Raw genomic sequence first — 23684 nt, forward strand, 5'->3', positions numbered from 1 at the left:
TATGAATGAACACATGTGTAATTATGTACTTAACAAAAAAGTGTGACATAACTGAAAACATGTCTTATATTCTAGTTTCTTCAAAGTAGCCACCCTTTGCTCTGATTACTGCTTTGCACACTCTTGGCATTCTCTTGATGAGCTTCTAGAGGTAGTCACCTGAAATGGTTTTCCAACAGTCTTGAAGGAGTTCCCAGAGATGCTTAGCACTTGTTGGCCCTTTTGCCTTGACTCTGCGTTCCAGCTCACCCCAAACCATCTCGATAGGGTTCAGGTCCGGTGACAGTGGAGGCCAGGTCATTTGGCGCAGCATTCCATCACTCTCCTTCTTGGTGAAATAGCCCTTACACAGCCTGGAGGTGTGTTTGGGGTCATTGTCTTGTTGAAAAGTAAATGATGGTCCAACTAAACGCAAACCGGATGGGATGGCATGTCGCTGCAGGATGCTGTGGTAGCCATGCTGGTTCAGTATGCCTTCAAGTTTGAATAAATCCCCAACAGTGTCACCAGCAAAGCACCCCCACACCATCACACCTCCTCCTCCATGCTTCACGGTGGGAACCAGGCACAGGGGCGCCGACAGGAATTTTGGGCCCCATGACAAAAAATCAAATTGGGCCTCCTCCATCAAAAGCTTTACATAACTCTAATTAAAGGCTTGCAACTGTCTTGCTTCTTGTAGTTCAATACTAGTACTAGCACAATATTTACTGCTGGTGATTTATACATGCATGCAAGTTTAGTATGTAGTTCACTATTTGATGCAAGATTAAAAGCAACCATACAAAATGTGCTGAAGGCAATCTTTTACAGTCTCAATGTATTTTTATTGTCAAATTTGACTAAACGGAAAATTCTCTTAACAAAACAATTATTATCATTATTATTCATTATTATAATAATTATTGATGAAAGATTTAAAAAAAGAAAAATGAACAAACTTAAATATATATTAACTTTTCAATCAAAATAATTTAATTTCATCCTCTCAAAACAATGAAAACAGCAAGAAAATAAAGTGGACATGTAAAATGTAATTTCCACACCAGGGTTATTATAGTGCTACAAAACAGATTAATTAATTAATTAATTAATTGTTATTAATGTGTTTGAATTTCTGTCATTAATAAATATTTGATCTTCTTTTTTGTAATGGTAAAAAGAGCAAGAGTGACAGAGAAATCCCCACAGACTCCCTGCTTTGATGCCAACAGGCATGTCATTGAACACAACGTTGCTCACCTTCTTCACTGGGACAGGGAGGGGCTCAGTTAGAGGGAGACTGGGGTCCTGCTGAATCATCTGTTGTTAAGTCTGCTTGCTAAACGTTACCCTGCACTGATTAAATGGTGATTAAATGAAACACTAGTCTGTAGCTAGCTAGCTTTATTTCACTATGGACATTAAGCCAACAGGTTAATACCACTCACAGACTACCCACCTTTCTTGGTGAAAAACTGGGTTACAGGTTACTGCCTGCTCATAGAGGTGAGGACAATGGAGTGGGTCACTGACAGCATAGGCGTGATCTTAGTGCTTTCTTGTTTGCCACAACACGTGTTATATTTTAGTAGAAATTTGAATAGGCTACATCACTTATCTGCGATGTATAATTAATGTATTGTGTCCATGCTTTAACTTTGCCGTGGAAGAAGACTAGGTTATTTAAAACTCGAAAGGCAGCTCTTTTTTGTGTTGCAACACATACACACACACGCTTTTTTTTCAACTGATAATTTAACTTACATACCCTAGTTCAATCAACACATACATATCTGACAAGAAATTAAAATAGTCGACCCAATGAATAAATGCAAGTTTAACTTTCAAAAACTCATAAAGTTGAGTTCAAAATCCACAGCTTGTATAAGCTCGTTCAGTTAAAAATAAGAAATAAGTGGACATAACCAAATGGGTCTGTAATATTTTACAGTGCAGGTATGAATGTGGAACTGTGTGAACGTGACAAGTCGTCTTTGCAAATGAGAAGTTGTTCTCAATTGACTTACCTGGATAAATAAAGGTTAAAAAAAAATTGCTTGTTTTATAAAGCATAAAGTATACATCTTCTAAGCCAGTGTTTCTCAAATGGGGGTACGTGTCCCCCTAGGGGTACTTTGGAGGGGGTATGTGAGATATTTAACAAAATGTTTAATAGTTACGAGGCTGTTCCTCTTTATGTAGACTTTTCCTACCAAAAATGGGACATTTGTGTCACCTTCTTTGGCCCTAATCTTGCCTTCCTTCTTTCTACGGTCCTTCTACTTTTTACAAGTTTCTCGCTTTTTTCTTCTTATGTCACTGTTTTTGAAGTTTTTGATACTATTTTGACCTATTCTTGCCTTACTTCCTTCCTTCTTTCTACCATCTTTTTCCAAGTTTTTGTCTTTTTTTACAGTTTTTGTCTCCTTTTCTCATCAGCATTTAAGTGTTTTTTTAATTACAAGGCTGTTGTTTAGTAGATCTATCACTGACAGCGCTGTACTGTTCCTCTTTATAGAGACTTTTTTTTTTTTTTTTTTTTACCAAAAATGATCAGGGGGTACTCGGCTTAAAGAAACAATTCAAAAGGGGTACATTATTGAAAACAGTTTGAGAACCCCTTTTCTAAGCCAACTTTCATTCCAACTTATCACTGCTAGTTTGTAATTCATGTTCAATAAACCTAATTTATATTAAATTGTGCCTAATTTTGAGTTAAAAAACCCAGAAATGATGAATTACTTTAGCTAATAATTAAGATCAGAGGAACGTATGTTGATGAATGATAACAGCAGTTTTGTTATTTTTGGGCAATTTGGTTGAAAGAAACCCATGTTTTTGATACAGAAACTTTGAAAACAGGTCAAATTTTACCCGAGGACAATGTGTCTTCCCTGTTTGGTTTTCTTCCTTTTGGTATCCTTTTATCATCACCTGAGCCTTCAGGGAACTAAATAATAAGGATGATTTTCGGCAGAGTCATTTATATTTTGACTCCATCCAAACGAATGCATTACCAAGGCTTGACCAGCAGGTGTCAGCGTCCTGACTCTTTTAAACGCTTCAAATCAGTGGTTCCAGATGTGAAAACATCTGCATCTAAACTTCTGCTTAAAGTACAACTCACACATCTTATTATCGCCTCACTTATTCCCTCCCAGACCCTAATAATCAATAACAATCTGAGCCTGCCAATGGTAGAAACAGCACTTTTAGTGGATGCTAACTGACAGTGTGTGACATCACTGATTACAGTATTTTTAAAGAGACCCTTTTATCCTCCTTTTTCAGCATCATGCTTGTATTCTTAGGGTCTACTATGACGATTGTGATTGATCTAAAGAAAACGCCAATAAACCAGAGCACATTTTCCTCCCAGTTTATAAGCTCAAATGTTGCATATAACACCTAAAAAGGTTGTTTGATAAATGACATAACCAGAAACAATACATACACAGCTTTGGCCCACGGAGAAAACTGGAAAATCTGACTTGTTCTTTGTTTAGTTGTATGTGAACCAAACCTTGGAGGCATAACTGGGGATTTTTCTTTTGTTGACATGCAAGGAACAGAGCTGGCTCTATCAGGACGCTGCCAGGTTTTACCTGCTGATGATGTCATTACAGGAACAATATACTAACCTGGCGGAAACTGTTTTATTACTCACTGTTATTCCCCCAATCTTTTGTTCATCTTCAGCTCACTGTTTATCATTTATAGAAACACTATAACCGTCAAGCCTCATCATCTACCTTTGCCCTTACTTACTTACTCCTCTTCACCCCCAATGGGACATAAGGCTTCAATGAGCACTCTCCATTGCGTTCGGCCCCTGGCAGCATGTTGGGCCTCTCCCCATGACAGGTTCATCTGTTCCAGCTCTTGTGTCACCGTTCTGCACCGGGTGGTTTGAGGCTTCCCAGGTTGTTTTTTTTTGCCAGGTGGTGTCCATCTTAAGGGGACTTTTGTGATGCGGTCCTGCTCCATCCTCAACACTCGTCCTGGCCATCTCAGGCGTCTGTGCGTAATCTCCTTGGTGATGCTCCGGCTTCCCGTTTTCTTGTACAGTTCATTGTTGGAGATCTTATTAGGCCAAAAGATCTGGCACATTCGCCCTGAATGTGTGCAAAGTGGGAAAAAAAAAATGGCTTGAACGGAAACATTAGTTGTCCTTCCTACATGCTGATGTCCCATGGTGTTGCTCAAACTCCTATGAACTAATCCTAGTGGTAGACTCTACAGGAGCCAGAACTTGGGGGGGGGGGTTCTTTTGTCGACTTACAAAGGAACAGCATTTCTCATCTGCTCACACAAAACCACAAAACAGGGTTTCTCGTGAAGTCTTTTTTTAGGGAAATATAAGCCTCTTTATGATGTCATGTTTGAAGATCCCGAGTCACTTTAACCCTTGTGTTGTCACCGTTGGCCATGAACTTGTTAGCCTGGTCCTACCAGACTCTGGTCCATTTCATTTGTACAGAGAGTCCACTGGCCTGGTCCTACCAGACTCTAGTACATTAGCCTGGTCCTACCAGACTCTGGTCCATTGGCCTGGTCCTACCAGACTCTGGTACATTAGCCTGGTCCTACCAGACTCTGGTGCACTGGCCTGATCCTACCAGACTCTGGTCCATTTCATTTGTACAGAGAGTTCACTGGCCTGGTCCTACCAGACTCTGGTCCATTTCATTTGTACAGAGAGTCCACTGGCCTGGTCCTACCAGACTCTGGTCCATTGGCCTGGTCCTACCAGACTCTGGTGCACTGGCCTGATCTTACCAGACTCTGATACACTAGCCTGGTCCTACCAGACTCTGGTCCATTTCATTGGTACAGAGAGTCTGGCCACTCTCCATTGACAAGTGTTAACTTCCTTGAAGGCGGGTACTCTGTTGAAGTTTAAAACTATTGGCTCTGCCCAGAGCCACTCTGGATCTGCCGTAACCAATCACTAACATTTGGTCGTGACGTATGTCATGCGCATGTGCAACAAGAGGGGAGACTGTCAAGGCTTATATTTAGCATTAGCATCGCTAGTGTTAGCCTTAGCCAACTCCTTCACCACTAACGGAGCAAGCTGGAAAATCCCGAACCCCGTGGGGAGGAGGGCCACAACATCATGGCCACCAACACAACTCAGCAAATATTGTTCTTGCTCGGGCTTTAACTTCTGGATATTCGGCAGCGTTGCCACAACAATGGCTTCGCTCGCATCTTTCTCCGCTGCAACTCTAGTGTCCGGCCTCAACGTCATTGTTCTCAGCCACTCCCTCTGTTCTCTGATTGGACCACCAAACATTTGGCTGGAGAAAACCCAAGAATATACTGCGAAACCAGACGTAGTACTGAAGGGAAATTAAAATTGAGCGTAAGTACGTAGGAGGGCGGAGCCAGGCTATGAACTTGTCATTCTGGGTCAAAATTGAAAAAAAGTCACTTTTCTTTATGCTTTTTGCGCTTTTTTAAAAGGTTTTTGTCCCTCTTTTCAACACTTTTTTTTATTCATGGTAAATTAAACCTAATTTAAATGACATTATACCAAATTCTTTAGTTATTAAAAAGCAGAAATTATGAATTATTTTGACTAACAGTTAAGATCAGAGGATGTTGATTGAATCACAGACTGGTTCATGTCAAAGTTTGGTCAGGATGCGTTTAATATAAAAAAATGTTTTCAAATGCTAGATGTATATGTTGTATGGGTTCTATACAACGTACATGCATCCTAGTTATTTTAGGGCAATTTGCTCGTAAGAAACTCATATTTCTGAGTTAAAAAAAACGGGTCAAATTTGACCCAGGGACAACACAAGGGTTAAAAGTCATGAATCTAGGGCACCTGGATAGCTCAGTTGGGAGAGCAGGAGCATATATATATATACATATATATATATATATATATATATATATATATATATATATATATACATATATATATGTATATATATATTCGACTCCGACCTGCAGCCCTTTGCTGCATGTCATTCCCCCTTCTCTCTCCCCTTTCATGTCTTCATCTGTAAAGGCCGAAAATGCCCAAAACATAATAATAAAAAAATAAGTCATGAATCTAATGTTTGAACCGGGCTTGTTTCTTACCCTGCACTGTGACTTTTATTTGTGTATTTTGGTCCTGTCTAATAGGTTTGTGTTTAGTGTGTACATAAAAGGTAGGGGATTCCCTTTGTGACGACTAACAATCAAAAGTCAAGAGGAAGTACTTGTTTAGTCAGCTATTAATAGTACTCACACTCTTTGTGTTGCTAATAATAAGATCAGGATGACCAGCAACATTCCTATCATCATTTTCTGTCCAACACCTAATGATTAACTATTATTAAAGTTGACTTTTGACCTCATAATAGACTGATAGTCAACACATGACATACAGAGACTTAAAGCAGCATGCCTTAGAAATGCTTGTGTCAACAATATGAACAAATGACGGTATGTCGAAAGAAGTCTCGAACACCCTTCAGGAATCTGTGTGTATCAGTCTGGATCATTGTTTGGGTTTCTAGGTTGCAAGTCAGTTCATTCAGCTTTATTATTTTCACTCTGTTGTGTCTACAACTCAGACATTTTAAAGGGAACAATCTTATTTGAAAGAAAGCTAATCTCTGTTTTCCTGATAGTATCTTCCTGCTTTTAACCCTAACTCTGCTGTAGAAGGGAATTAACATAAAATGTTATAAGAAAAAGTTCATGGCTGTTAATGTAATTCTATTCTAGCCGTAAACTTGTTCAATAAAGGCCGGTCTCTAATGAGACCCTAAAGGGGGTTTCTTATGTGAAAGAAACACTTTATTTTTTTCGTGAGCACACAAAATAATCTGAGTAGCAGTCAGAGCGGCTGCTGAGGAGGAGGAGGTATTCATCTTTCTGAAAACGCAACGGGACGTACCAGACAGGATCATCACGAAACTTAGAGATGATGAGGTAACTGCAGCGTTAACTGATAACATGCTGTGAAGGTGAAATATTAACTTTAGCAACATAAAGTTAGCAGTATGAGCAAAGTATCTCATGCTCACAATAAAGTTTCCCCTCAGTGTCTCAGCGTTGATGACTTTGTCTTTGATTATTTCCTGATTTGAATCAGAATTTTGACTTTTTACTCTGAAAACACAGACCAGTGATGCATCTGAGATAAGTGAATGAATGAATGAATCTCTCACTAATGTCTGACACTGAGAACGTTGAACTAAGGAACATCACATCTATCAAATCCTTCTCCAAATCCATAAAAAATTGGTTATTGACTAATCAAAATGCCGCCATAATCCAGAATAATGTCTTTGTCTTTATCGCTACAGTAGTGTCTCTGTGTGTGCTTATGTGTTGTTGATGCGTCCTAATGTGCGTCTATGCACTTTCTCCTGTGTCTACTGTGTATGATAATTGTGTTATGTTTTTCTCATGCCATCAACCTGCCATGACTTGTTCTTGCGTAACAGGTTTTATTAATGAGGCCCCTGATCTGGAATAGTGCTTGTGTCATTTTTACTTGTATATGCCTTTGTCTTTCTTGTTGTATGTGTATGTGTTTTATTGTTGTAGCGTATCTATTGTTTTTAAGCCATCAACCTGCAAGGGACTACAGATGGAAAATTAGCCCGTATGGCTAAATCTGGCACATTTACATGTTGGACTCTGTACTTTTAAATAACTTTTAAATAAAGAAATCAAAAAAAAAAAAGTAAATTAAATAAAAAACATTTGATTTTGATTCCCGTACACAAACTGGTGTTGAAAAGAGAGGGAGTTTGATTTTTAAGTGGCCAGTTGTTCTTTTCCTAAACCCTAACCCAACCCCGTTCTTCTTTTCCTAATCCCAACCGTTTCTTCTTTTCCTGAACGCAACCCCGCGTGTCACGTAGCCTTGCGATAAGACATAGCCTCGCGATAACACGCCAAGTGGCTTTAGAAAGTGCCACGTATATTTTAACAATTAGTTACGTTCTAAGTTATATTTTAACGTTATAAGTTATATTTTACGTGTTACGGTGAAGAACATGCCACTTCCGGTGGCACATGCCACTTAAAAATCTAACTCCTACAGGTTGATCTAACTCCTACAGGTTGAGAACTCCCGGGACATTCAGGACAAACGGGAGAGGCGTGTCTGCTTTCATGGGATTTATTTCACTTCAGTTTCAGCTTGTTTTATTACACAGACACTGAACTTTCTGTTTCATTATATCCAGATGATGAAACTGAGACGTCACTGTTTTGGTCGACCGTTAAGACTTCATTCCCTTGTCAATGAAGTGGCTCAGCTTTGTGAAAAAGTTTCAGCCAGGCTGCTCAGAACTCTGTAAAAGCACACTGGACATAAAATCATAAAATATACATTTCCAAAAGCTCATGGCCAAGCGTTGTTTTTTGGCGCGCTGGGAGTTAGATTGTTGATGTTTCCTGTCAGGTGGTTTACCGGTTGTAGAGTAGAGTAGAAGGACTCTGCATCGTCCACATCTGTCCAGGAGCATAGAATCACATTATTAGAATAATAGAAACAGGTATAACATTAGGTCATTGTTCCCTGGAGTCCTTTCAGAAGCATGAATGTACAATACTGCCAAAGAATGATACTACCAGGGATGCACCGAATCCAGGATTCGGCTTCGGATTCGGCCGAATATTGGGCTTTTTGACGGGGATTTCGGTTTCTGCCGAACCTTAGAATTTTTTTCAACCGACCTGAACCCTACGCTTGCACTACGCGCCCTACGCTGGTCGACGTAATGGCGCCGCCGTTGATTATGGGAAGGTGTTTACGTACGCGGAGGGTTCGATGCAGCAGGCTGTGAGAAAGTGAAAATGGAATTCGTGACCAAATAAAAGTGTTGTTTGGCAGTACTTTCAGTCAAAAGAAGGCCGTTCAAGTCCAGCTACATGTTCAATTTGCAATACCGATTTGTCTGATGGTGGCAAGAGCCCTAAGCAATACACAACATGGCAGCTGTTACAACATTTGCATATGAAACATCTGAAAGAATACGAGTTGTGCATGAAGAAATCTCCAGACAGCAGCCAAAATGCAGCAACTTCAGGTACGGCAAAGGAAGGACAGTCACAGCTAAAAACTAGACGACATCATTAACGTGTTTACTGTGTTAATGGACTGAGGATGGGAGTAGGATTCGGTATTCGGTTTCGGATTCGGCAGAATCTTAACCAGTGTTTTCGGTATTCGGCCGAACCCCAAAATTCTGGATTCGGTGCATCCCTAGATATGATGTGATCATACTTTACTAACAGAAAACAAAGAACAAGGGAGGGTTTCCCCTTTAGTTGTGACCTTTTAGCCGAGAGAACGTAGAGAAGAACAGCAGTATGAGGTTTATTTTTAGTAAGGAAATAACTGATTTGTCCACTACTTATAATGTCAAGAAACTGACCTGTAATCTGTGCATTAATGGGTCGAACAAAAACACAACTTTGACTCAGGAGACCTCGGTTCGTGTCCCGTGTGAAGCCGACAATCACTTTGTTAAACTAACCGACTTTAACGGAGTTCAATCCGTGACGTAGGTACATATCGGACCGTTAAATAGAACACTCATATGAGTTGTTTTGGGGGAGGATTTGCAATCGACCTGTCGTGTCGTTGAAGTATGAGAACGTGTTGGCCAGACAGATGCAGCCGAGCAGAAGTATAAAGGAGCAGACAATGGAAATACTCAAGAATATTCTAAGCAATCAAATACAACAAAGTATAAAACAGGGGCACTAAAGGCACTTAAGGAAGAAATGAAAAGAAAGGACTGTCAAAAAGTAATTGCTGTAAATAAATCCAAACACGGTGAAGAGAGAGTTAAAGATTATCTGTTAGCTTTGAAGCCTTAATATTTATTCTCCTGTGTCGATGTTTGTCTGTTTCCATGTGTTGTATCAGATTACTATCGTCACTTTCAATCATTAAAAGTAAAAATAGAAACTGGGTCAGTCAATTAACAGTGGCATGTGGAGAGTTAAAGTCAAGGTGGGGCTGTGATCTCGTGCCAACTGTTTAGTTGCTACTGTAACCATGGTGAGTTATGACGCAGCTAGATCACTATGTGAGAGAGCAAGATTCCCTTTATAACAACAAACGTACATGTTCTCAGAGAGACATTACATAAAAACAATCAAAATACACAGTGAAGAAGAAATGAAATCCGGCAGTTATAATCTGATGAATACAAACAATACGAAACATTGCTTTAAACTTAAAGGCCATTTTAAAGATCAGAATCTGTGGGACATACAGACTTACAGTTTTTTTTTAAACTTTGTTAAAGATGGCTGACGTCATCAAGTTGAATTAACCTGCAGTTTACCGATTCATTCTTTAAGTTTTCTAGTCTTTTCTGCCGTATAATCCCTGGTAGTATCTACCGTATAAAAAGAGATGCCATCATCAGCAGCAAAAAAACTAACAGAAAAATATTTATTTTATGTTTTTTTACAGGAAGAAAAGGGTTGGTCGTGAACCAAACTTGTAAACCTGCTTGACGAACATTACTCTCCTACTGATGTCCCTTAAGAACAAAAGATGTATCTGCTCTATTTAAAATGAATAGTAGGACCTCAAGTTTGTTTTATCGTCATAGCTACGCAGGTGGAGACACTCCCAGTTAATATTAGACTTTTTGCTGTTGTTGAATCGCTTTTCAAACTACAGACATGCATTCATGCAAAACATTTTCACGGTCAAGATTACTAGCTTTTCCTGAGGCTGCCCTGCATCTTTTAGCATTTTCTCAACAGAATTAATTAGCTCAGTTGTCATGTGTTTAGATGCAGATTATAAACCAGATTATATATACGGGTTAAGGCAATACCTCGGTTTCTCAAATGCCATGTAAAGCCTTGCTGGCTGTACGTTGGCAGAGGTAGAGTTACTCCGGTCATTTTTCCCATTCTTCCCCGCTTATGTATACGGGAAGAACTGGCAGAACCCGGTTATTCACTTAACCCGTTACTGCTGTGTATGTAAACACACTTTTTTGATGAGTTGAAAATCAGGAAAAAGATAGTAAGTGGACCTTAAGATGTATTTATTTATTTCATACGACTGTTTCCTAGTTCAAGAATAAAGCTTCCACGCTCGACAGAAGTATCGCTGAAACAGCAGGATGCAAAATGTCATTTAGTTGACATTCACCCACCACAGGAAGTAGAATGTGTGTGAAAGGGGAGTCTGGCAACTCAGGATGCCCTGCTTCAAAAACACAAAGACCACAGGTTGGCCTCAATGCAAAAGGAAAAAAGCTCTGTGTACAAGGCTGGCTTTATGCTATACACACACCGATTTATATCTACACCTATAGTCAGGATGTTTTCATGAACCATTTGTACATATAGCTAAGTAAGCACTGTATTTGTTACTGTCAGCACCACATTAACTTCTGGGGTTTAAGAGCGCTGTCGTCAGCATAGGGAGGAGGTCGGGGTGCATGTTCGGCTCCTAAAACACAGGGCTTTCAAGCAGGGGATCGGAGTTGGATTTCCGGGGTAAAACACAAGACTTTCACCCAGGTAACGGGTGATCGTGCCCCGGTAGAACGACTTAAGGCAGGGATGTCAAACTCAACTTCACTTAGGACCAGACTGGAAAATGAGAATAATGTCAAGGGCCAGACACGTATAGTTTATTGACATGCTTTTATGTATGAGAAAAAGTCTAATATGTTGACTGTATTATTGCATGTCTCATATAGCCTTCTCACTTACAGTTTGGGCTTCATAAAGCTCTAAAAAAGTCAGAAAAAGTTCCTTAGCCATCATAAAAAAAACTAAACTAATTCTGAAATAACTTATAACTTACTTATCCGAACCCATTCACGAGAACGCGTTGTTATATTACATTTTCAATCCTCTCATCTCAATTCTCCGGACAATGAGCTGCTCTATTACACAGTTTTGTGATTGTACTTAGGAGCTGGTAGGTTAAACGCTGTTTGATGTCCTGCCCAAGTCATTGGGACGTTTGCGTTCCCTAATGTCTCGATAATTTCAGGGTTGCAGTGATTGTGTGAAAGGGCTATCAAGCACCTCTGACAGTAAGCCAGCCGTCTGGTGATTCTCCAGCTCCAGAGACGTTGCACTTGTAGAGTCCTGCGTCTGAATTTGAAACACTATGGATGGTCAGGTTTCCTGTAGAGCTGCTCCTGATGAGGCGGCCATCTTTATAGAAATCAGCTGTGGGGTTGAAGGAGGAAGTCGTCTTGGTTCTGCAGCGCAGAGTCACAGAGTCTCCCTCCATCACAGGAAGGACTGGACTCTCCAGGATCACACCACCAGCTGAGTGACAGATGGCCAGAAAGACAAGAAGACAGTTTTAAGATCTTCAAGATCAAGGGCTAAACTCCAGCAACACTAGAATAAGGAACCAGGGAAGAGTTAAACTGGAGGGGTAAGCACCAAAAACGTCTGTGGAAGTGCCAAAAATCTAAATAAAAACCTGCCAAAAATGTTGAAGAAAACAGCAAAAAAAAATTGAAAAATCATTCTACACACACATTGAAGGGTGCTTTTTGCGTCATATCTGACGCTGGCAGCTACTGCCGACACGTCTGTATTTTACGGCTTGCAAAGGACAGCATGCTGCCACCACACAGAGGTTAATTAGCTGAGTTTTTCTACCGTGTAGACAACACTGAAGAAGTCTCTCAGGTGAAGACGAAATGTCGTCAGAGTACCTTTAACCAAGTCCAGTTGCCCTTGAGTTTAACCCTTCCCTGGATAACTCCAATATGACCTAGATCAGTGGTTCCCAACCTGGGGTCCGGGCACCCCCAGGGGGGGCGGCAAAGATCAGAGGGGGGGCGCAAGTCTTTATCTGGTTTGAGGTTGAGGAAAAAAAATATATATATTTGCACATGTTAAACAAATTATGATAATACACTAGAATATATAATGTATACAAAAGTCTTTATGAAAACTATATATTTTGTTGTATCCTCATTTTTCCTGACGCCACGGCATCACTATTTTATAAATGAAACATGGAGGAGAAACTTAACCGTGCCGATAAATCCTCTGTATCAAAAAAGAAAGTAAGGCTCTATCTCGAGAGTTGCCTCAACTTCGGTTTCGGGGGGGCTCAGCTTTTCTTAGACATAAGTAGACACTATTATCACCACTGTTCATCACGCCCCCAACCGGCCCGTCAGACACCGCCTACCAAGAGTCTGGGTCTGCCGAGGTTTCTTCCTAAAAGGGAGTTTTTCCTCGCCACTGTCGCAATAGCCACTGCTAATGCTTGCTCTTGAGGGAATTACTGTAATTGTTGGGGTTTTGGAATTTATAGAGTGTGGTCTAGACCTACTCTATCTGTAAAGTGTCTTGAGATAACTTTTGTTATGATTTGATACTATAAATAAAATTGAATTGAATTGAATTGAAAGTAGGGGGGGAACCATGGAAAAAAGGTTGGGAACCACTGACCTAGATGACTGAGAATCTTCTGAAATGTATGTTCAGCCTCTCACAGGAGGATATATTGAGATTTCAAAAAGATTCTCCCCTATAGAACTACACCTTTGTCTAAACCCACCGCCGATCACGGTGATGTTGACGGTGTTGCTGCATTCTCCCGCGGCAGACTCACACCAGTACACGTCGGTGTCAAACGGGTAAAGTTCACTAATGGAGCAGTCAGTTTCATTCTTACTATCACAGGATTCGTTTATGTTTGTGGATGTGTTCCTCTTAACTCTCCAGCCAGAGGAGTTTCCCAGAGGCCCACAGCTCAGCGTGACGGACTCGTACTGGAAGAACTGGGATCTGTTGGGAACAACTCTCAGAGTGGCTGCAAGAAACAGACAGATGATGGTTCATTTAGATAGTTTTTTTTCTTTCCTTAACATACACACTGTTGTGTGTCTGACAATCAATGGTACTGATAACTGAACTTGTGTTGCTGCTGGAATGCAAATGGTACTCGTGAGCAGAAAAAGTTGTTGTTTGGCAGTACTTTCAGTCAAAAGAAGGCCATTCAAGTCCAGCTACATATTCAATTTGCAATGCCGATTTGTCTCGTGGTGGCGAGGACCCTGAACAATACACAACATCACCGCTGTTAAAACATTTGCATAACATATAACAACATAGGCTTATGGTAATTGTCAAAATATGTTTTCCCACTTGTCTTCCTGGCATAATGTTGCCTATTCTTTTTTTTTTTTTTTTTTTTACAGTTAAAATAAAATAAAATGAAAAATACACTGCTGTGGACGTTGTTAACTTCATTAATGTGTTTACTGTGTTAATGGACTGAGAATGGGAGTAGGATTCGGTATTCAGTATTCGCTTTCGGATTCGGCAGAATCTTCGGTGATTCGGTGCATCCCTAAATGAAATATCATATTTTCTGCCACCGCTTGAGGTGCCAATTTATAAAACCCTCATGTAGGTTGAAATAGGAATAAACGACCGATATCATCTTGGGGTTGGGAGGATTTGTTGGAGAGTTAGATAAAGTTAAATGCACTTCAACAGAAAACTTTAAATTCTTGCGGAAGTAAACGTGCAGGCAATCTTCTCCGATGTGTGGAAACTCATTTTTTTTTCACAGCAACAAATTTCTCAGCTGCATTCACTGATGGGAAGATGAAAAGTTATGAAGGCCAAAAAAAAAAATTCAAAGAACCAAAGCTTATAGCATCAGCATTTGTAAGGCGTTACAAAAATACACCAGGGCTTCACATTTCGACCACATTATCAACACATTTACCGTTACATGTAAAAGTCACCGCTCTCAGTGTGAAACCACAATAAGAGAAACTAACACTTTAAAGATAACACTGCATCTTGCAGATGCACTGCAGACACTTTACAGACACATAGAGACACACACACACACACACACACACACACACATTCTGCACTTTGAGAAAGATGAAGTCACAAATAAGTATGGGTAGTATTACCCATAACTTTCTGAATTGGAGAAAATGATTTGATGAATATATCCGGATAATAAGGACGCAAAAGAATGTACAATTGTAAAGCAATTACAAGTACACGTTTGCAAAACCAGACTTAACCATCTCTTTTATTTTTAGTAATAATAGTTTAACCATTTGTATTGTCTTCCATTCAACCATGCATCGTCCTCCCGGGTCAAAACTGAACGTTTTTGTCTCTTTTAGTGCCTTTTTCAGTGTTTTTGGCTCATTTTTGGACGTTTAACTCTTCTTTTCACTACCATGTATAAACACCACCAACGTTCAGTCGTGATACTGTTTCGAAGGATTTCTATTTCTTTTCAAATGCTACAAATATTTAACAAAACACAAAATTCAATGAAAGTAGAGATCCTATCTACATCTCACCAATGTTATGGATTGTCTATTTCATGTACATTATGTTACCACCATACCACTTTCGCATGTCCATCGACTTACTTACACCTCACTTTGTGCCGCCTTTAACTGCCTACTTAATCCTCACCTTTGTATCCTCTTGGATTTTGTTTGCTTGCACTATGTTGATTGTGAAACTATATGTTGTGTTGTACGCCTATGCTTTTCTTGGCCAGGTCGCCGTTGTAAATGAGAACCTGTTTCTATTTTAGAAATATGGATTTCTTTTTAACTACCTAATTTTATTTACCCAAAAAATAACACAAATGGATGATTCCTTGCAACGCCCCTTCGCAAGTACAACAAGAGATTGGATTTCTATTTTCATTGAATTTTGGGTGTTTTTGTTCAATTTTGTAGCATTTGAAAAAGAAATTTAAATGTTTTCGAAAACACTATCCTCTCTGAACTTTCATATAAATTAGGTTTACTGACCATGAATTCCAAAAATAAGTGTAAAACTAATAATAAGTTGGCATGAGTGTTGTTTATACATGGTAGTCTAGTGAAAAGAAGCGTTCAACGGCAAAAAAAGAAATGCATAGACAAATTGGTTATGTTACAGTGGAGTTGCATATTAAGTGGTTCGGGGCCCTTCTGTAAGTCATTACGTTTTGGGTACAATTCTACAAGCAGGAATACCACAGGCCAAGCAATCGGCCCGTTCACTTACAACAGGCTCTGTAGGCTACTAGTTAAATTAATTAATATATATATATATATATAAAAAAAAGTCAAACCCTCTCTGATTCTGGCTTCTTGAATGTGAACATGTTCTAGTCTCTTCTCTCCTCTGTATTTTAAGGTAAATCCGCATGACTACAATTTATAAATAGCTTACATATACATTTAGAAAATTACAGTTAACCATGATCAGGAATTTCCCCCAGTGTGGGATGAATAATTTAAGATTAAGTCTATTTTATCTTATTTGATTATGAATTTTTAGTCAGTATTTAGGCTACTAGACTTGCTGAGTCACAATGCTGAGTCATACACCACACAATACTATCATTTTTTCTATGTCAGACATAGTGATCATGTGAAAGAGCTGGAAAGGATTAAACTCCACTTGCATTAATCTAAACCATGTTTTAAAAGTATAACTTATGAAGGAGTTTTATCTGCGAACGATATATATCTGAGTTTACCAGCCAGAATGCTTTTTTTGAATTTATTTAGTGGTTTTTGCTCTCAAATTGACCCTTGTGTTGTCTTCACGTCGACCAACAAGCAACATTTTGTTTTTCTGGGTCAACATTTAAAATTAAAAAACTTTTGTGCTTTTCTACTTTCTCAACGTTCTTTTATCTTTCTTCTTTTTTTTATTGAATAGAACACCCAAATTCAATGAAAGTGGTGAACTCATAATTTACCTTACTAGTTGTATGGAACCATACCCGCGTTGTTGTTGTTTCAAAATTTGGTTGAAAGAGACCCAAATTTGTGATATAGAAACTTTTTGAAAATGGGACAAATGTGACCCGAGGACAACCTGAACAGGAGGGTTAACGTTAACGAACATGTGAAGATAATTCAAATGGAGTCTGGAAATAATAAATCAGTATAAATGAGCAGAACATTCTAGTGTGATCTCGCTTTTGATACACAGTCAGTCAGAGTTATGTGTTTATTTACATTACGCAACCATGTATCCACGGTAAACAAAATCAATGGAAACCATAACGTCAGTTGATACGTGGTGACGTAATACGCAGCTTAAAGGATCTACCTCCAGCCACACGTTCATTCATTCTGCGGCAGTTGCGCTCACTACAACCGGTATTCTTCTGTCTTCCTACCGGGTCAGTTCATGGTTAGCTTCGAGGTCTTCGTGTTCTGCTTCACTTTTACACTCTGGACGGTCTTTGTTCCTTTTAGCACGGCACTACAGATGGACCTTAAAGGTAAGCTCATGTGTCTAGCTGTACAATGTTATAGTAATGTAGGGCTCAGATATTCAGTTCGGTTCAGTGTAGTTTGTTTTTGAATTTTTTTTTTGGAATCACCAGTGTTACTGAGATGGGGGTCGTTTCACATAAGTGGTCTCGGTGTTTTCCAGAAACTAACACAGTTACACACTTGTTGAGACGTTCAATAAACCTTATTTATATAATATTATGTCTACATTTTGAGTTACAAAATTGAAATTATGATAACAAATGGTTAAGATCAAAGGATGCTAAGTGGAAAATCACTGGTAGAGGTCAATGTTTTTTTCCTCTCAAATGCCATATCAAATTGAATGAAACACCCAAAATTGAATAAAAGTGATCATTAATTTTACCTGCAAAGAGCGTTGATTGTATGGAACCATCCATGTTATTTTGGGTTAATTTGGTTAAAAGAAACTCATATTTCTGACGTAGAAACTTTGAAAACGAATCAAATTTGACCCGAGGACAACAGTAGGGTTTAAAATCTTCCTTTTTCACGTAAAAAAGAAGAAGAAATAAATAAAATTCTGTCCAATACCAAAAATATTTGACCCCACAAATCAACCTTGTGATAGCAGACGCATAATGACAATGTTTCAAACAATTGGTCTGCTGCTCCATTTCCCCCGCGACTGACGCGCGCACGCAAACACACACACACACACACACACACACACACACACACACACACGCACACACGGTGGATGCAGGATTTAATTTTTGTCCTTAAATCCACCAGCCATTTTCCTATTATACCAACATTTGCAGCATCCTGAGCCTTTTTGGTAAGGTTCCTAGGAAATCTCAGCCCAGAGTAATTAATTAATTAATAGTACTAATTATTATTCTCCTCAAAACAAGTTTCCTTTTTTATTTTTAAAGCACTATAAAAAAGTTTTTTGCAACACACATACAAAAGACACCACCACTTTTATCGCAATTTTTAAGAAAAGCTCTCGTAAAATCAGGCATTTTGGGCCGCAACAATCTTAAAAAAAAAGGAAGTGAAATCCTGGAGGGACTGATCTGGTGTGTTTTTTCATGTGTTATGGTCAACATTCACCAGTGTTTTTTTGTTGTGGTGCGTGTAGGCTACTCCCGATTTTGTCAGTCATCCCATCTCTTATATGCTGTGTCTCTATGATCCTCTCCTGTCCTATTCATGATAGCCTACTGGGACATTGCGCCCGCCTTCACGTGCTGTAGTGGGGGCCCGCCTTGGTAATCCTGCATGGGGGGGGCCCGCCTTGGTAATCCTGCATAGGGGCCCGGTGTTGGCTAGTTACGCCACTGACCTCCTGCCCTCTTTCGTCATTCTGGGCAGCATTGATGCAGGGATACTCTCAACTCTGTGATGTCACCTTGAAGATCCTCCTCCCTTTCACGTCGGCATATTTGTGTGAGGCACGATTCTCAGAAATGACTGCACTCAAAACGAAATACTGCAATCGTGCACAAATCGAGCATGATTTGAGGCTACGTTTATCAGACATTTCGCCAAGAAATTGGAGGGGGGGGTTCCAACTGCAATGAACCAGCTTTGGGGGGGCCCAGCTTGCAAAAGGTTGAGAACCCCTCTTTCAATTCAAATTTCACCGGGCCGAGCTCAACGATAACGTCACCGTTACGTGAGTTAACGTTACCCGTAATTTGTATTAACATTAGACGTTCTTTTCGGTGTGGCTTCGCTGTTAACTGTTTAGCTATTTAAATGTTTTTAAAACTTGGGTAAAGTTAGAAAGACATGCACAGATTCAAACTTCCGGGATCAATAACTTCTGAGCAAAACATTAAATCAAACAACAATCAACAAAAACAACAATCACTGGAGAACAAGCACAATGTTACAGTTTGGAAAGATAACAAGGATCTGGTTCAAGCCTGTTGGAAACTGGTTTAACTACATTTTTTTTTTTTTTTTTTTTTTTTTTTTACCGCCCTCTACTTTATCTCACAGTTCATCGGCGTAGACTCATACTTCCTTGTTGTTCCTCAGTTGAAAAACTCTAACTGGCGCCATTTTGTGACAGAAATACACCACTACCTACTTATTCATGTCCTCTGATCACTCATGTGTAAGTAACAGAGGAAGAAGTATAAACAGCTTGTATATGTCCTCTCTCTGTCCTGTAATAAGTGAACTCTGAGCTCATGTGTTTGTGACTCTTCCCCTCTGTCTCCTCTCACAGGGAGAAGATGATCTGCAGCATCCTGCTGCTCATCATCCTGACCTCCTGTGTCTCTGATTAGTTTACAGCATCACTTTATTATCCACTAACACTAAACAAAGAATCACTAAAGTGTCCACAGAAACATGTGGAGATGGAGTTTAAAGGTGTCTGTGTGTGTGTCTGCTCCTCACTTTCCCTCTCTGTCTCCTCAACAGGAACAGTGAATGTGACCCAGAGCTCCTATCAGGCAGAGGAGGACCAAGACATCACACTGGAGTGGACCTTCACAACCAACAATCACACTTCCTCCAACTCTCTTAATATCTTCTGTGAACTGATAACTGACAGACTTTTAGTCCTGTTTCGTCTCCGTGAAGGAGTAGAGGTCCCAGAGTCTCAGGATGAACAGTTTGCAGGACGAGTCCAGTGGGACAAAGACGTCCTCAGAGAAGGACGACTCAGACTTCATGTGTCCAGACTCAGGACTGAGGACTCTGGACTGTATGTCTGTAAAGTGTTGACACGTTATGGGAGAAACTCTGGTAGATGTTGGCTCAATGTCACTGGTAAGTTGATTCATTATAAAAAGGGTAGCTCAAATCAAACAATCTGATTGGTTGAAAGCCAAGATATAAGCCATGAGATAGATAGATAGATAGATAGATAGATAGATAGATAGATAGATAGATAGATAGATAGATAGATAGATAGATAGATAGATAGATGGGTAGAGCTGGTTAAAATCAAACTCTATATTTAGAATATTTTCAGAGCTTTTCAGAGCAGGAACTGAAGCCGTTACTGTGGCTCTGATCTCTTCAAACTAGTAAACTAGTTTTTGTCTAAACCACGTGTCATGATTTTCAAAACTTTGCACCAAAATAATTTATTTTTATTCAGGAATTCAACTGTCTGTCATGTAAACCCGAAAATACGAATGAAAAAAATCATTAAAGTCATGAACTCGAGTGTCATTATGAAACAAATAAAACAAACACAAAGTGTTGGTCTGTACAGTTGTGCTGTTACTCTGGGGATCCATTTGAGAGTCGCGCCGCGCCCCACTTTATTCCCATGGGTGACGTCAAGCGACTTCAAAAGCTGTCCGATGACGATCTTTATGCAAATTAATCCGTTGAACGCGACTATCCAATAGAAGTGGATGGAAATCTTTTAAACTGACCTTTGTCGATCTGAAATGAAGACAGATGCAGCAACTGTATTGGCCTATTTCTCGCTTAAAATGTTTTCAGAAACCCGTTTCGGTGAACTATTTTTGTAAAATACGAGATTGTATTCTCAACGAGCCGTCATGACAGTCTGTTGAAATTCAGGAGTAGCCAGACCCACGTGGCGCGTTCGTCCAATCAGCTGCCAGTCAGGGCCGTGGAGCATCAAGATCCACATCATGGATGTACGCTTCAGTCGTGTAGGAGCTCTTTTTGTAGATGTTCTGCCCTGTGTTCAGAATTCGACAGATTTAAAACTTTAAGGATCGTTTTGTCAACAACTGTTTGTCCTATAATGTGTTTTTAAATCCCTACAAATGTATCTTTTTTTTTTTTTTTTTTTTTTGTATAGAGCCAGGCTCTGTTAAAACCTGGACGACCGAGACGCTGCTGCATCCCAAAATCCTCCAGACTCCAGGTCCAAACGATGACACGGGTGTTGAAGGTGAGCACATAGACGACTCTGGGAAGATGGAAGCAAAACGCTGAGTCATGCTTACTTTGACTGCTCGTTAAGATCAGAGGATGTTGAGTGGATCACCGTTTATTTCAAATGCTATAAAATTGAAGAAAAAACACCCACCCACAATTCATCAATCAACAATCATTAATTTTACCTGCTAAGAATGTGACAGAGCTTCCACACAACGTACATCAACACATTCAGCTTATTTTGGGGCAATTTGGTTCAAAGAAACTCCTCATTCTGATATAAAAATGGGTCAAATTTGACCCGAGGACAATCGAAGGGTTAAAAAAGTTAACATACGGGAATCCCATTCCCCATCCCCTTCATGCTCCTATGTGTGTGTGTGTGATATTCCAGCTACTGTAGCTTATGTTTGTTTGGTTTTTCCATCAGGTGGGCGTCTGTACCTGAGCGTACCGATCCTCGGTGTGTTTGGCTGCATCATCCTGATCCTGAGTGTTGGACTCAGCGCATATTTACTCAAACTAAGGCATCAACCCCAAACTGTAAGTCAGGATGACTTATTAATTTAAGAGACAGCACCAGCACTACCTTCACTACTACGTCTGGGACAACATTCAGTCGGGAGATGACAGCCGCGGCATTTCACCGGACCTTTAACCGACCCAAGGTGGAAGACAACCAGTTCTTCTCTGTATCAGATGGTTCTCCTCCACCAGCTGGGGGGGACTGGGAGGGAAATACACCGTTCACACCCTGGCTTTTTGTGGTTCTGTTGTTGTAACGACGCTGTGTGACCAGAGGCCCGCGCTACGGAGCAAGATTTGGCCTCAACGAGGATACTTCAGGGTTTGGTGGATCACGGCGGCAGATCGCTTGTTGCCGGGTCAACGGTGCCTTCGCATTGGCACAGTAACCACGGCTGCAAAGCGACAAAGAGCCATTCATTTCCTACGGAGATTCGCAGGCCGCGAGCAAACTGGTCCCAACCGATGCGAACGAATGCGCTGTGGAAACAAAACTGGGTCTGTTGGTCATCCGGAGGCGTTTTTTATAAAATAAAAAAATAAAAAGTTGAACTCATACGACAGGCAACGGATGGTTCCCATTAGGGGTTTTATTGTATGTCTACTACTAATCTCATGGGAATAGTAACTACATTTACATACTGTCAATGTGATTTTTTTTTTAAATCAAGAATTGTTTTTGAATCGAATCGTGACTCTAAAAATCCATATTGAATGGTGACATTTTCTGAATCGTGCACCCCTAGTTCCTATCCGACAATTTTTATTAGGGCAGTTGATACGATACCTGCTATGGCTCGGTTGGTTAGCAACAGACATCGGACTATTGTTATTATATCGCATTTAACTGACCTGGCATATCAACATCCCGGGCAACTTTTCTTATTCCTCAAGTTTTTACTAGCTGAGATAATCTTTTTTTAAGATTAATTTTTTGGGCATTTTAGTCCTTTTTATTTTGATTGGACAGCTGAAGACATGAAGGGGGGGGGGCAACTTGCAGCAAAGGGCCGCAGGTCGGCGTCGATAGAAGCTTGCAAAGGTATTCATACCCCTTGAACTGTTCCACATTTTGTCACGTTACAACCACAAACATGAATGTATTTGATTGGGACTTTATGTGATGGACCAACACAAAGTGGCCCATAGTTGTGAAGTGGAAGGAAAATGATCCATGGGTTTTAAATTTATTTATATTTACAAATAAACTGAAAAGTGTGGCGTGCTAAAGTATTCCCCTGAGTCAGTACTTTGTAGAACCACCTTTCGCTGCAGTTACAGCTGCAAGTCTTTTTCGGGGTTATGTCTCTACCAGCTTTACACATCTAGAGACTGAAATTTGTGCCCAATTCTTGTTTTGAAAAAATAGCTCGAGCTCAGTCGGATTGGATGGAAAGCATCTGTGAACGGCAATGTTCAAGTCTTGACAGATATTCTTAGGGCTGGACTTTGACTTGGCCATTCTAACACATGAACATATGAATATACTTTGATATAAACCATTACATTGTAGCTCTACCAACTGAGCTACCCAGGCACCCAGCTGAGATATTTCTTAAGTTTTAAGAAATATTTCTTAACCTAAATGGTCTCTCTCTCTCTCTCTCTCTCTCTCTCTCTCTCTCTCTCTCTCTCTCTCTCTCTCTCTCTCATTCTCTCACTGACCCCAGCCTCACCTTATTTATATTATACCGTATATAACATTGTTGGGTTTTTATTATTAAAAACTATAGTGTTTGTTTGTGATCCAGTATAGTTTGTTGCACTCAGTTCTTGTTTTCAAATGTTGCTCTAATGTTAGGTCTCGTGATTACAGGAGAAGAAATAAATCTGTCTCCCAGAACAGCGTTTTGTTATGCTGCCGGCCAATCCTAGCTTTAGTGCCGTACCACAACAATCGTCACTATGGAAACCCTGATAAGTGTCTTTTATAGAAAGGCAGTATTTGTTTCTTTTGTATGTATTTCTCTTTTTAATGTATGTTGTACGTCATGTCTGTGTCTTCTGAATGGACCTTCAGTCCCGCAATAAAGCTGATGATGATGAAGATGACTA

The 23684-nt window shown here is 39.9% G+C and overlaps 2 protein-coding genes across 2 annotated transcripts in view; one reads left to right on the forward strand and one right to left on the reverse strand.

Moving 5' to 3' along the window:
- The window catches only part of LOC114545544 (uncharacterized), a 202710-nt gene that overhangs the window by 99331 nt on the left and 79695 nt on the right, over positions 1-23684 (reverse strand). The window lies entirely within an intron of this gene.
- LOC114545550 (uncharacterized) lies at positions 17094-23681 on the forward strand. Its single transcript, XM_028563911.1, has 4 exons — positions 17094-17242; positions 19659-20009; positions 21025-21117; positions 21535-23681. Exons 1-4 carry the CDS (start codon positions 17149-17151, stop codon positions 21672-21674), a joined length of 678 nt encoding a protein of 225 aa, XP_028419712.1. The 5' UTR covers positions 17094-17148; the 3' UTR covers positions 21675-23681.

This window comes from Perca flavescens, chromosome 19 (genome assembly GCF_004354835.1).
Source record: "Perca flavescens isolate YP-PL-M2 chromosome 19, PFLA_1.0, whole genome shotgun sequence".
NCBI classification, from domain to species: Eukaryota; Metazoa; Chordata; class Actinopteri; order Perciformes; family Percidae; genus Perca; species Perca flavescens.

Excerpts from the sequence above, each read along its gene's own strand:
- LOC114545550 (XM_028563911.1), top strand. The coding sequence starts at position 17,149 with ATGGTTAGCTTCGAGGTCTTCGTGTTCTGCTTCACTTTTACACTCTGG. Across the intron at positions 17,243-19,658 it reads ACTACAGATGGACCTTAAAG|GAACAGTGAATGTGACCCAG; the intron begins GTAAGCTCATGT and ends TCTCCTCAACAG. Across the intron at positions 20,010-21,024 it reads ATGTTGGCTCAATGTCACTG|AGCCAGGCTCTGTTAAAACC; the intron begins GTAAGTTGATTC and ends TTTTTTGTATAG.